Source organism: Phyllostomus hastatus, unplaced genomic scaffold (genome assembly GCF_019186645.2).
Source record: "Phyllostomus hastatus isolate PE091 unplaced genomic scaffold, TTU_PhHast_1.1 phas_contig_304, whole genome shotgun sequence".
NCBI classification, from domain to species: Eukaryota; Metazoa; Chordata; class Mammalia; order Chiroptera; family Phyllostomidae; genus Phyllostomus; species Phyllostomus hastatus.
Window position 1 is genome coordinate 614359 of NW_025333845.1, and position 12182 is coordinate 626540.

The 12182-nt window shown below is 39.0% G+C and overlaps 1 protein-coding gene and 1 pseudogene across 1 annotated transcript; one reads left to right on the plus strand and one right to left on the minus strand.

Annotated features, from left to right (window-relative positions):
• The first annotated feature begins 4241 nt into the window (after positions 1–4241).
• Positions 4242–4880, plus strand: LOC123819239 (annotated as a pseudogene).
• Positions 4881–8771: 3891 nt separating this feature from the next.
• Positions 8772–9716, minus strand: LOC123819302 (olfactory receptor 51I1). The gene has a single exon (XM_045839604.1). It carries the CDS (start codon positions 9714–9716, stop codon positions 8772–8774), a length of 945 nt encoding a protein of 314 aa, XP_045695560.1.
• Positions 9717–12182: the final 2466 nt, after the last annotated feature.

Genomic DNA, 12182 nt, shown 5'->3' on the forward strand with positions numbered 1-12182 from the left:
ATCACCAACAGTAGAGGTCAGTCTTCACCTGCCATTTGAAAACCAAAACAAAGTTAGTTCCCATCTATAGGGTCTTCTGCCTCAGCAGCCCACCTCAAAGACTGAAGGAGGGAGAGACAAGGAGGAAGGGAAAGTTAGTCATCTAGATTATTCTGAGTAAAAATATAACAGATACTTTCTTATCACCTCTTTTCTTTTTTTTATTGTTGTTCAAGTACAGTTGTCTGCATTTACCCTTCACCATTCTCCTCCCTACCCCAGCCATCCCCACCTCCCTCCCCTGATCCCACCCCCACCTTGGTTTTGTTCATGAGTCTTTATAGTTGTTCCTGAAAACCCTTCCCTCTTTTACCCCCATTACCCCCTCCCACCTCTCCTCTGGTTACTGTCAGATTGTTCTTAATTTCAAAGTTTCTGGTTATATTTTGCTTCCTTGTTTGTTTTGTTGATTAGGTTCTACTCTTTTTTTCTGAAAGAGTAGCAAGAATCTGAAAATTGTACATGTAATGAAGATATTGGAGACTCTATAATCTTTAAGGCATAACTTAAAAATTAAGAGCAGAAACTCAGGAATAAATAGGAACTAGATCAAAATCAATATTCAGCCAGTTATTAAATATGCCATCTGGACTAACTAATACTCTGATCCAAAGTTTGTTTGTTTGTTAAATTAGTAAAGTGGAGATCAAAATAACATTATTCTCTTATTTAGACATAAGAATCAAATGAAAAAATTAACATCCTATATTCAATGTTTTAGAACTCCACGATGGATTGTGGTGGACATTAGTTTGAATCCCAATTTGGAGTTTACTTGCTGTGGGACCTTGAACAGTTAATTTTCCCAAGCCTCTGTGTGTCCATTTGTAAACTAAGGATAAAAATACATCTGCCTTATGGTTGTTGTAAATGTAAACAAGATATTGCATGGCATATGAAATACTGAATATAAACTATTTAATTCTTAGGGAGATACTAAGACCAAGAGAGGAAGAGTGAGTAATGGACCAAAAACGTAAAACTCAGTTTCTGCAGAGCCTAGATTATAGTTTAGACCCCCTGACACTTCCTATAATGATGTTTCTACTTCACAGTGGAGATGGGAGTAAAACCAAAGCTTATCTAGAGGAATCATAAGAAAGAATTGAGTTGTAGCTCTGCCAATGTGGGGCTTAGAAAACAGGAACCCCTGGAAAAGTGATAATCTCTGTGTGTCCTACTTCACTCCAATGGGGGGATGTTTAAAATAAATGTGAAACACTGGTTTTAGAAAATTGAAAAATAGAAAACTATGAATAAGGGTGGTAAAGAATATGGATGTTCCATGACAATTATACTAATACACAAGGGACCTCTAAGTTTAAAAAGAGAGTTCAGGTCAAAGACATAAGGATAAGAGACTTCATTAGTGGCTAAGAAATTAGAATAAACTAGTTAAACCCCAACTAGAATGTGAAAATCATATATAATATAATACAATACAGTAAAAAGTAATATAATATAACATAACATTATATAATGAAATATAATAAGTCAAATTTGTAAAATAAATTTTAAAAATATGAAGTAGGATGTGAAGTTGCAATTGCTACAGAAGCTGAATTACCTCAAATCATCAGTTTATTCACTCACTTAACTTACTTGGATGTAGAATTCACAGATTCATTACCAGTTCTTTATCCTGCAGTTATCCAGTGTTGATGCGAAATGGTCCATAAAACTAAAGAGTTTAATGGAAATGCTCTCCTAGAATGGATAAACAGGAAAACAAACAGCTACAGAAATACAAAGATCTATGACTATGGAGACACACATGTACAACATAATAGTGACGATGGCCCCAGGACCTGGATTCTCTTTTACTCTTCACTTTCAAGCCCTTTCTTCATGCACCTTTCTTCAACTTCCCTACAGAAACTCCACACATTCTATCTCTGCTTCCCTCAAGATTAACAACCTCCTGAAAGGTGAAATACACTTGCTTGTGCCTTTTGTCCATTAATACCCCTTGCTTCTGCCTTGTAAATCAGTGGTTCTCAACCTTGGCTACACACAGTAACCACCTGCTGAGTTAAAATCCCACTGCCCAGGTAACACTCCACATAAATAAGTAGGCTCTCTGGATGTGGTATCTAATTATCAATATTTTTTAAAGCTCCCAAGGTGAATCCAAAGCTGAGAACCACTCCAGACTTATTTGGTGACATTTCAGTGACTTTATAGTGACAGTGTTTTAAATAAAAAAGTAAATTGTAAGTACTCCCAAGTCTTCCTTTTTTTCTTGTTTTTCAGATAACCTACCTACTTTACTCCTGACCTGTGGCTTAAACATTCCTCTGTATTTTACCAAGTGCTAGATTTCTCAGCATCCTGGAGCTCTTTTAAATAAACTGGTTTGCTCACAATACCCTAAGGTGGTCCCCACAAAGGTAACAGGTTTGGGGCCTAGCCTTGCATGTCACTTCCTTGGAGGTCCACCAAAAGTCAGAAAAGGGTTTTGTAGGAGGATTTTGAGGTTTTACCTAATTATCTCACCAAAGTGCAGTATAGGACTACCTCATCTGAGATTTCCTGCCACTGGTAAAACCTCATCTTGGGCAAGAAGGAACAGTAAAGGCTTGGAAACACTAGCCATGACCCATGTCACGGTGAGAAACATGCAAGATGGGGAATGGGAAGGGTAAGAGAGCATAGCTACAGGAAATTGATCTACTCTTTGGGTGGTAAAAATGATAATCAGAGAGGCAACTGCCTCACTACCAAGTTCCCTCATATCAATCCCATAACAACCATGTTACGTGACTTGCTTCAAACCAGTAAGTGGCTAAGCTGGGACTAGAATCTAGTTCTTCCAACTGTAGGTCCAGTGGTCTTTTCTATGAAGTCCAGCAGCCAGCTGTCTGAAGCTAATGCTACCTAAGTAGGAAGAATGAGCAGATACTGGAGAAGTTGATCATTTTTCTTTTCATAGAGAAGAGGACAAAATGGCAGACAGAATTTTTTCCTGCTTTGTATGCCACCTGGGTATCAGATAGAAGAGACTGGGAGTTAAGTGATCTTCTAAAGTGGCCTCCTTTCAGAAGTCCACTTATCCAGCTGTCAACTTGACAGGCTTTCTAGGACCTCAAACCAGAGTCCAATCTTACACCCATTGAGAGAACCATCTCTGCCACATCCATATCAATTGTCACCCACACTCAGCATAAACACTCCCAGTGCTGGGTAGCTCATTGCTCCTAAAGCCATTATCCTGGTGAGATCACACTGCTTTATGAAGTTCTTTCTTATATTGAGCTTGAACCTACTTCTTCCACATCATGCATAATGCTGTAGACACAGAGACGTGATCATTTTTTTTAGGTTTCACGTAAATATTTTTCTTCACAGCATCTGCATTTTCTTGTAAAACACATCTTAATTTGTAAACATGAATGTACTTTTGTAGTTATTTGTTTAATGCCTGTATTCCCTAGCAGACTGTAAGCTCCATCAAAGTAAGGTTGATACTGACTGCTTTTTAAAAATGTTTTGATCACTAAATATTCAATGCTAGCACAGGGCCAAGCATATAGCAGATGTTTAGTAAACATTTAATTGGATTAACAAATAACTGAATAGATAAATAGTATCTGAAAATTCCAATCACAATACCCTGAAATCTTCCCTTCTTCAGATTATCTATCCTAAATTCCTTCAGTTACTCAAAGTCTCTGATTATTAGTTTTCTCACCACAAGTCCTTCTGTCAGAATGTAAGCTTTCTTTTTCTCTGCTAACATTGTCTTTCACTTTCTTCTTAGTTTTTTTAAAACTCTTACTGTTATTCATACTCAAATTATTATTTTACCTCCAGCATTTAAACAGAAATAATAAGCTTCTCATCTCTGCCTCCATACTATTTTATACAGACTTCCTATTTTGTTAGAATTACATTTATACTTTTGCTCTCCCTGTCATAGTTTGGGCTTGATTAGAGTTAGACTGTGCCTAGTTCATCCTTGTCTTCATAGCATTTCATGATTCTAACACAAAGACATGCTGAAGAGATGAAGAATTTAAAAAAGCATGAACATACTGTTCAGAACCATAACAGAACATTCACTACTGGGTTCCATATTCCAGTTCAGAGTTAAATCAACTGAGAGATACTCGAAGGCAAAGGGGATTGAATCAGTTAAAAGGCACTTAAGGCTCTTTCTGCTGCCATGCCATCTTGGTTCTGTGTTACCGCAATAATTGCCCATGAAGCCACAGAAACCATCCTGCTACAGAGCAGGAGTAGCCACAGCCCAGGCTGAGACAAGGTCTGGAGCAGAATCTGACAGTGATGAATCAGTGCCAGAGCTCGAGGAACAACATTCCACATAGGCAACCACACAATGAGCCCAGCAGGCGGCAGCAGCTGAACTGGATGAAAAACCAGTCAGTAAAGTAAAACAGAGCTGGAGTGGAATAAAGGCACAAATGGTTATATCCAAACTGTATCTTCAACAGGTTATAGGGGTCACTAGAGTCACTATCCAAGAATCTAATAATATTTTCTTTGTGGTCACAAAACCAGATGTCTACAAGAGCCCAGCTTCAGATATCTACATAGTTTTTGGTAAAGCCAAGACTGAGTACTTATCTCAGCAAGCACAACTAGTAGCTGCTAAGAAATTCAAAGTTCAAAGTAAAGCTAACTGTCTAAAACATTCAAGAAAACACACAGACTCCAACTGTACAAGAAGAGAGTGAAGAGGAAGAGGTTGATGAAACAAGCGTGGAAGTTAAGAATGTAAAACTGATCATGTCACAAGAAAATGTGTTGAGAGTAAAATCAGTCTGAGCACCAAGAATAGTAATAATATTGTAAATACTATTATGGAATTGATGGTGTGACCATCTAAAATTGAGGACCTTTTTGGTGTTTCAAAGGAGTAACTGCAGCTTAGTTTGAAATTATACAGTTCCTATCAATAAATTTACAGCTTCCTATGGGATTAAAATAAGCAGCACCTAAGGAACCAATGATGTTTTGTTTTGAGAAAAGGAGACTGTAGAAGAGATGGGGACAGGATGGGTACAAGAGGTAGTGAGTGATAAGTGATCACAGGGAGACAATATGGGGCTCAGGTAAGGAAGGTTTTTCTAAGAGTCTAATCTGCACATGGAGATAATATGCTTCTGATCAGTAGAGATGTTCAAAGGCTGAAACTCTTGATGGACATGGACAACAGGAGGTGATTGCTGGGGGAAGAGGGTTATAAGGGGACTAAATGGAAGTGGAAAAAATAGAATAAAGATTAAATCAAAAAAGAAAAGAAAAGAAAAATCCTTGATGACAATGCTGAGGAAAAATTCCAGCATTTGTTTAAAGGGGATTAAAAACCCTTTCAACAGTTCTGCCCTCTGGCCTGGTATTCCAGGTTGTCAAATTTTCTCCTATTGTGTGACACTGAGAATATCATGGCAGTAGATTTGTGTGGCCAAAACAAAAACAAATTTTCAGTCCCTGTCATGAGATCACCATGTGTCTTTCACTGCTAAAGCAATCCCTGGCAGCCCTATCTAAAAATGTCTTAGAAGGATACATGGGCATTGAAATGATAGTATCTTTTGGTGGAAAATCTGCATGAAAATAAAATTTGGGGATTTTTCTGTCTTAAACCTCTCCGTCATAAAGAAAACAAATTATGGCTAATACACAAACACACATATACACTTAAGGAGACTCACTTAAAGATAGAGACATGAGAGTGACAAAAAACACACAGAGGCACAAAAAGAATTGTAGACAGAAACAGACTATTTGTGTATATACCTAGAAGACACAAACACATTCAAATTCACCTGAGAAAGCTTTGAGAAATGACAGTTGTATTGAAAGATAGAAGGCATGAGCTCACAATGGCTTCAGAATGGGCCTCAGGCAGGCACTAGCCAAGAGTGGAGGCGAACTTTATGTTTCTGAATGAGAGCTCCCAGAGGCTAGGGTCTCTGGGGTCCTGTTTTGCCTGAGTGTGATCCTGTGCTGGTAACAGGAAAAGAAGGAGAACTAGATCTCACCTTGGGAACAGAAAGAAAACTAAAAGCATGTCCCCTGGAGATACTGCCTTCTCTCCACAGAGAAAATAAAATTTCAACTTCTTCCATGTGATGAAAAGTAAGATGGAGACAAATTCCTCCAAGTTTCATAGCAATATCCCCACCCCAAATCCAAGTAATTAGTCTCAAAATTGGAACTCTGAGCACAGACTCCAGAGTTTTGTTTTCTGAATTCTTTTCTTAAAAGACATATCCCAGGAAGAACCACAAGCTTAGGACTTGATGGGCAGATTTTAGGACAGTGCTTAAATCCCAGAGCCAGGCCCAGGATTTAGCCAATGGAGGAAATAGCCATGGCTGCCTTTACCCACTTATCAATGCTGTTTCCTACTCAATTCCCAATCAACCCTCCACCAAATGGCACAAGACTGAGTTGTCCTCCAGGAGAGACATCCCATGGGGTTCAAAGTCATACAGATGTAGATTTGAGTTCCAGGTTTGCCATCTACCAGTTTTATGATTCTAGGAGATCAGCATTTCTTCAACTTGAAAGCTGACATATTAAGAGGCTAGTACTTACCTACAAACGGTAGAGATTCAAATGAAAAAAGAAGGAAGCTATATTTTTAATGTGATTTTACCATACATAAGTTCTCCTGGAGGCTCCAATTTCAGATCACCCAAATAACTTCTTTCTCAAGTACCTAGTCTTCCCATTAAGTATTTCATTTTACTTCTTCCTTACTTCAGCTTCAAATACAGTGCAGGTGTGTTCAGGGACGGAATGGCAGGAGAGCTCTCCCACTTTCATATCAAGTGGTGGGATGTATCCAGAGAAACAAACAGAAGATGGGCATGAAGAAAATTTTACCTTCCTTTTATGGGACTTTGAAGTATTTCAAAGTGGTACTTTGAGAACCTGATAGGGGACTTAAGACTTGGAAAATTTTAGCTTAAGGCAAATAGCCATAAATCTAGCAAGTAATGTGTATGTTAAGCTTTTGTTTCAGAAACTACAGATAAGGCCCATCCTGGCACCTGAGAAAAAGCAGCTGACCTCCTGAGGTGTTGGCTAGAGATTACCACCTGGAGACATCTGTATTGGGAAGAAGCAGGTGACTACCCCTCCCCCTTGGAGACAGCTAATTGCCCAGGATAGAAATGCTGCAGCTGCTAAATTTCAAAGCTCTCGCCGACCCTTGTTTGCCCTCCCTTAACCCCCTTATAAAAGATCTGGCCAGGAAAGGAAGACAAGATGATTTGTTCGGGTATGAACCTGCCATCTTCTCAGATCGCCGGCCATCTGAATAAAGCACCCATGAAAGATTCAATTGCTGTCATTGCTTATTGGATTTGGTAGTGACAGGCAGCCCAGTGTCTTTTCCGGTTACAAACCCTTTCTACTTTCCATTATTGTAGAGTGACTATGGAGTGGCTGGAGATTGCTTCTCAAATCTTGCATGTTAGCTATTTCTGTGCTATAGCTGCACCAACTCATAGAGATAAGCTATGAGTTTGCATTTTTCTTCACCACCAACACCATATACCTAGTTGTCAGTTTCTCCCCACTTTAAAAACCACTCACAGTCTGACTTAGAGAATCTCTCAAGATCTCATGTCCCAAGATTTTCCATGTGAAACCTCCCCTCTGTCTACATGAAGCCACTTGTAATTGTCCTAAATATTCTAGATCAACATTGTAGGTTAAAGGTTCTCAATCTTTAACATATATCAAAATTACTTGGAGAATTTATTAAGACACAGATTGCTGGGCTTTGCTCCCTAGAATTTCTAGTTTAGGGTATCTGAGGAGGAGCCTGAGAATTTGCATGCCTAACAGTTTCCCAAGTGGTACATATAATGCCAGCCTGGGAATCACATTTTGAGAACCAGTTTTCCAGACTTTTGTTACTCATGAATCTTTTTATTGCTGTAACATATCAGATCAGCATGACCTTAGCAGTGTTAGAAAAGAGAAGCACTGTGCTTCTCAACTTTTAATCACCAATGGTCTTATTCAATGCAATTCAAATTCAATAGGTCTTGTGTAGGGTCTAAGATTCTGTTTCTCTAACAGGCTACTGGAGATACTAATACTATTGTTTATTGGATTACAGTTGGAATAGCAAAGTTCTAAACTTTCTTGCCTAAATATATTTCCTCATACTTATGTCAAAATTATTACCTTACTTTCTTCTTGGCACTCTGCACCAAGTACTCTAACCTCTCTCATCCTTTACAAGCTGCTTCAGGTGATAAAAAATTTTATCCTGCTCTCTACAAACTAAATGGGCCCTGTCACATGAAGCATCAGGCCTCCACAGAATTTTGTCTGTCTCCAATGTTTACCACTTCCCTCATCTGGGTGAAAGTAGGATTATTTGTGTTCAAACTTATTTGACCTGTGGAACTTTTATTATTTTCATATGTCAAACATTTTTCAGGGCATCTTTACTCCTTTTTAGTGTTTTTCCCTTAATATGTCTATATCTTACTTAACAATATGTCCTGCTTACCATTGTAAAATTCTTAGCAACTAGCACAAGGTTTTTCACACAGTAAGTGTTTAATATATATTTATGTCATTTTACTGAATTAAATATTCCTTTATTGATATAATATTCACAACTATCAAGACTCACAACTATCAAGATTCTTCTCCTCCTTGCTTTAAGCATTTCTTAAGTTGACAAACAAGTCCCAGTTCTTTCTACAAAGGACTTTTCTCAGGGTCTGCAGCCTTCTTCAGCTCTGGGATTTATAAAAGGCTTTGAGGATCCCTCTGCGTATCTCCTTTGTCTTCACACTGTAGATGATGGGGTTTAGCATGGGAGGTACAAACAGGTAGACGTTGGACATCATGACATGAACAACAGGTGGGGCACTTTTCCAGAAGCGGTGGATCATGGAGACAGCAATTATGGGCACATAGAAAGCCAGCACTGCACAAATGTGTGATATGCAAGTGTTGAGTGCCTTGAGCCGCTGTTCCCAGGATGCAATGGCCAGCACGGTTCTCAGAATCAATGCATAGGACAGCAGGATGAAAGTGGAGTCTATGCCATAGGTGAAAATGACCACAAAGAGCCCATAGATGTTGTTAATATGGGTGTCTCCACATGCCACCTTCATGAGATCTGGATGGAGGCAGTATGAGTGATGCAAAACATTGCCCTTGCAGAAGGGAAGTCGTTTCACCAGAAAGGGGAAAGGTAAGAGAGTAGTGAAGCTCTTGGCAAGGATGCCCAGACCAATAGCCAAAATGCAGCTATTGGTGAGCACAGTGGCATAATGCAGTGGGTCACAAATAGCCACAAAACGATCAAAGCTCATGGCCAGGAGTATGCCTGATTCCATGAAAGAGAAAGTATGGATGAGGAACATCTGAACCAAACAAGCATCAAAGCCAACATGGTGGTAGTTGAAGCAGAAGGTAGCAATCACAGTTGGGAGTGTTGAGAAGGACACTCCCAGGTCATTTAGGGAAAGCATAGAGAGGAAGTAGTACATGGGCTGGTGCAGAGCAGTTTCCTGAACCACCAGAACAAGGATGCTGAGGTTGCCTATGATGGAGATCAGGTAAAGGATGCAGAAAACTAGGGCAACCCAGGCTTGGCCTGTCTGCATCCCAGGGATGTCTGTCAGCTGGAGTGTGTCTGGCTGGAAGGGAGTGCCATTGAGGCTCAACATGGCAGGCAGGTGGGAAAATACAGATGAGGAATGAGCCCAAGAGGATGTTTGGGTGAATTCTTCACTTTCTTTCAGACATCCTGTCTCCAGCACAAAAAGGTCAGAGATTAAAAGTATTTGTCTGTGTTCCTGCTTCCTCTATTAGACTGAGCTCTTTAAGGACAGCAACTGGTTTCTACTCATGTCTGTACCACCAGTCCCCAGTACCCTGTCTAGATCATCATAGAAACTCTGTCAAGGTGAAATGATCAAGTAAATGCCCAACTCACAGCAAAGCAACAAGTCCCCTAATTCTCACCTTAAATGGTAGTACCCATTCACTTCTCCATCTCACCCCAGAAGCCACATTTGGGGAGTTTGGGGAGAAATAAAGGTTAACATAGACAGGGAAAAGGAAATGCTGCTCAAACCTTTGGAGACCCTTTGGAAGAATCAGGGGTGTCCAACCCACAGCCCACGGGTCACTTGTGGCCCAGGATGGGTATGAATGCAGCCCAACACAGAATTATAAATTTATTTAAAATCTTTTTTTTCTCATCAGTTTCTGTTAGTGTTTGTGTATTTAATGTGTGGCCCAAGACAACTCTTCTTCCATTGCATCCCAGAGACACCAAAAGATTAGACACTCCTGGTAAATAAAACTTCTACAACTGTAGAATTACAGTTTTAACAACCTTTACTCAGATTTTACCTCAGCCAAAAACTGTTCCACCTCTGTAAAATCTTAAATTCTATTTTTGCTAACATTCTGACCACACCCTTCTAATTTCCAGCTTTCTTACCTTCTAGTGCTCAGGCACTTGCTCTCAGAGTCTCAATAATTCTTCCATTTTTTCTGGTCTATTTGTCCTGTAGCATTTTCTCCCCAACTTGTGTCCTGACCTACTTCCCCACTACAGCTGGTATCTTCATCTCCTCCTTGATTCTCACATTCACACAGCAAACCCCAACTTTGACAAATTCTATAACCAAACTGGGTGTGTGCCTGGATAAAACCAAAGAAGCAAATGTTTTGGGGGGGAAAATATTGATTATTTACCACTGCCTAAATTTTAAATTTATTTATTGGGTTGGCCAAAAAGTTCATGTGATCTGTTTCCATAAAATAAAAGATACATTTTTCATTTTCACCAATAAATTTATTGATTTGGATATTTTGAGTAAACTGGCTATCTCTCATGTGGTATAACATTGACTGTTCCCAATTAATGTCACAATTTAGTTGCTATCAACTTCAACTGCTCTACCTGACTGTGGCACATTATCCAGGGAAAAATCTTCAGCACAAAACTTAAACTACTATTGACATGCTTGATCAGTCACAACACCTTCTCCACCTATTAAACAAATCTTTTTTGCATTTCAATTGCATTTTGACCTTTATTGAAATAATAATGCATAGTTATTATTGCTGAAAAGTCACTTATTTTCTTCCATCTTCAGTATTAAAATAGCTACACAAAAATCCACCAATTTTGATGTGTTTTTAAAGTGCATGTTGATATGACTGCTGTCACAATGCAGTCTAACAAAATTATTTCAAATGAAGTTAAAAACAACTAAGCACTACTGGAACCATCTTACCAAAAAATAAAAAAGAAAGAAAAAAAAGCAAACTTTTTGGCCAACCCAATACATCTTTATGCATTCTTATTTCCTGGTCCCTAAGAAAGAGATGTCTCTCCTTCTCTAAGGCCAGGCCCTCCACCTTCAGGATTCCATTTCTTACCTTACCCTTTTCCATCAGTTAGTTGTACTGCATCTTCAGCCTCTCCCTTTCTATCTCTTTCCCTCTGAGTAATAAGCATGTGCAAACCATCTTATTAGAAAAACATAACCTTCCCTCTTTAGCTGCCACTCTATTACCTTCCCCCAATTATTAGCCAAGCTTCTTGAAACATTGTCTCTCCAGATGCAAAAGAAGGGAACCTTGTTTATGTTTCCATTTCTCCAATTCTATTCTGAGATCCTTAAAGTCAAGAATTCAACCTTCTTTGCCTTACCTCCTACCACTGCTCAATTTAGTCTAGTGTGGCTTCCACATCCCACCTTGCCAACTGAAAATAATTTCTCTAAGGTTACCACTGATCTCTTTGTTGCTAAATCTAGTTATAAACATTTTCAATACTCATCCATTTGGTCTCTCTACCTGCGTTAATTCTGTTGATAACTCATTTTTTTAGAACCACCTCCTTCCTTCAGAAGCACCATTTCTCCATGTTTTGCTCCTACTTTGACGTCTTCTCTACCTTCTTTACTGAATCCAATTTCTCTGTCATTGTTCTTAAACAGCATCAGATTAACCTCAGAAAAAGTAAGCAATCAGAACAGTGCAAATTGAGAAACCATATCATAAAGGACATTTTCTCAGCCTTACCTAAAATTCTCTCATTGTATTCCCATGATACTAGGTATCTCATACCAGACCTCTGCTTTAGAATTTAGGCATGGTAGTTCTCTTATTCC

Coding starts and splice junctions, on each gene's coding strand:
- LOC123819302 (XM_045839604.1), bottom strand. CDS start 9,716: ATGTTGAGCCTCAATGGCACTCCCTTCCAGCCAGACACACTCCAGCTG.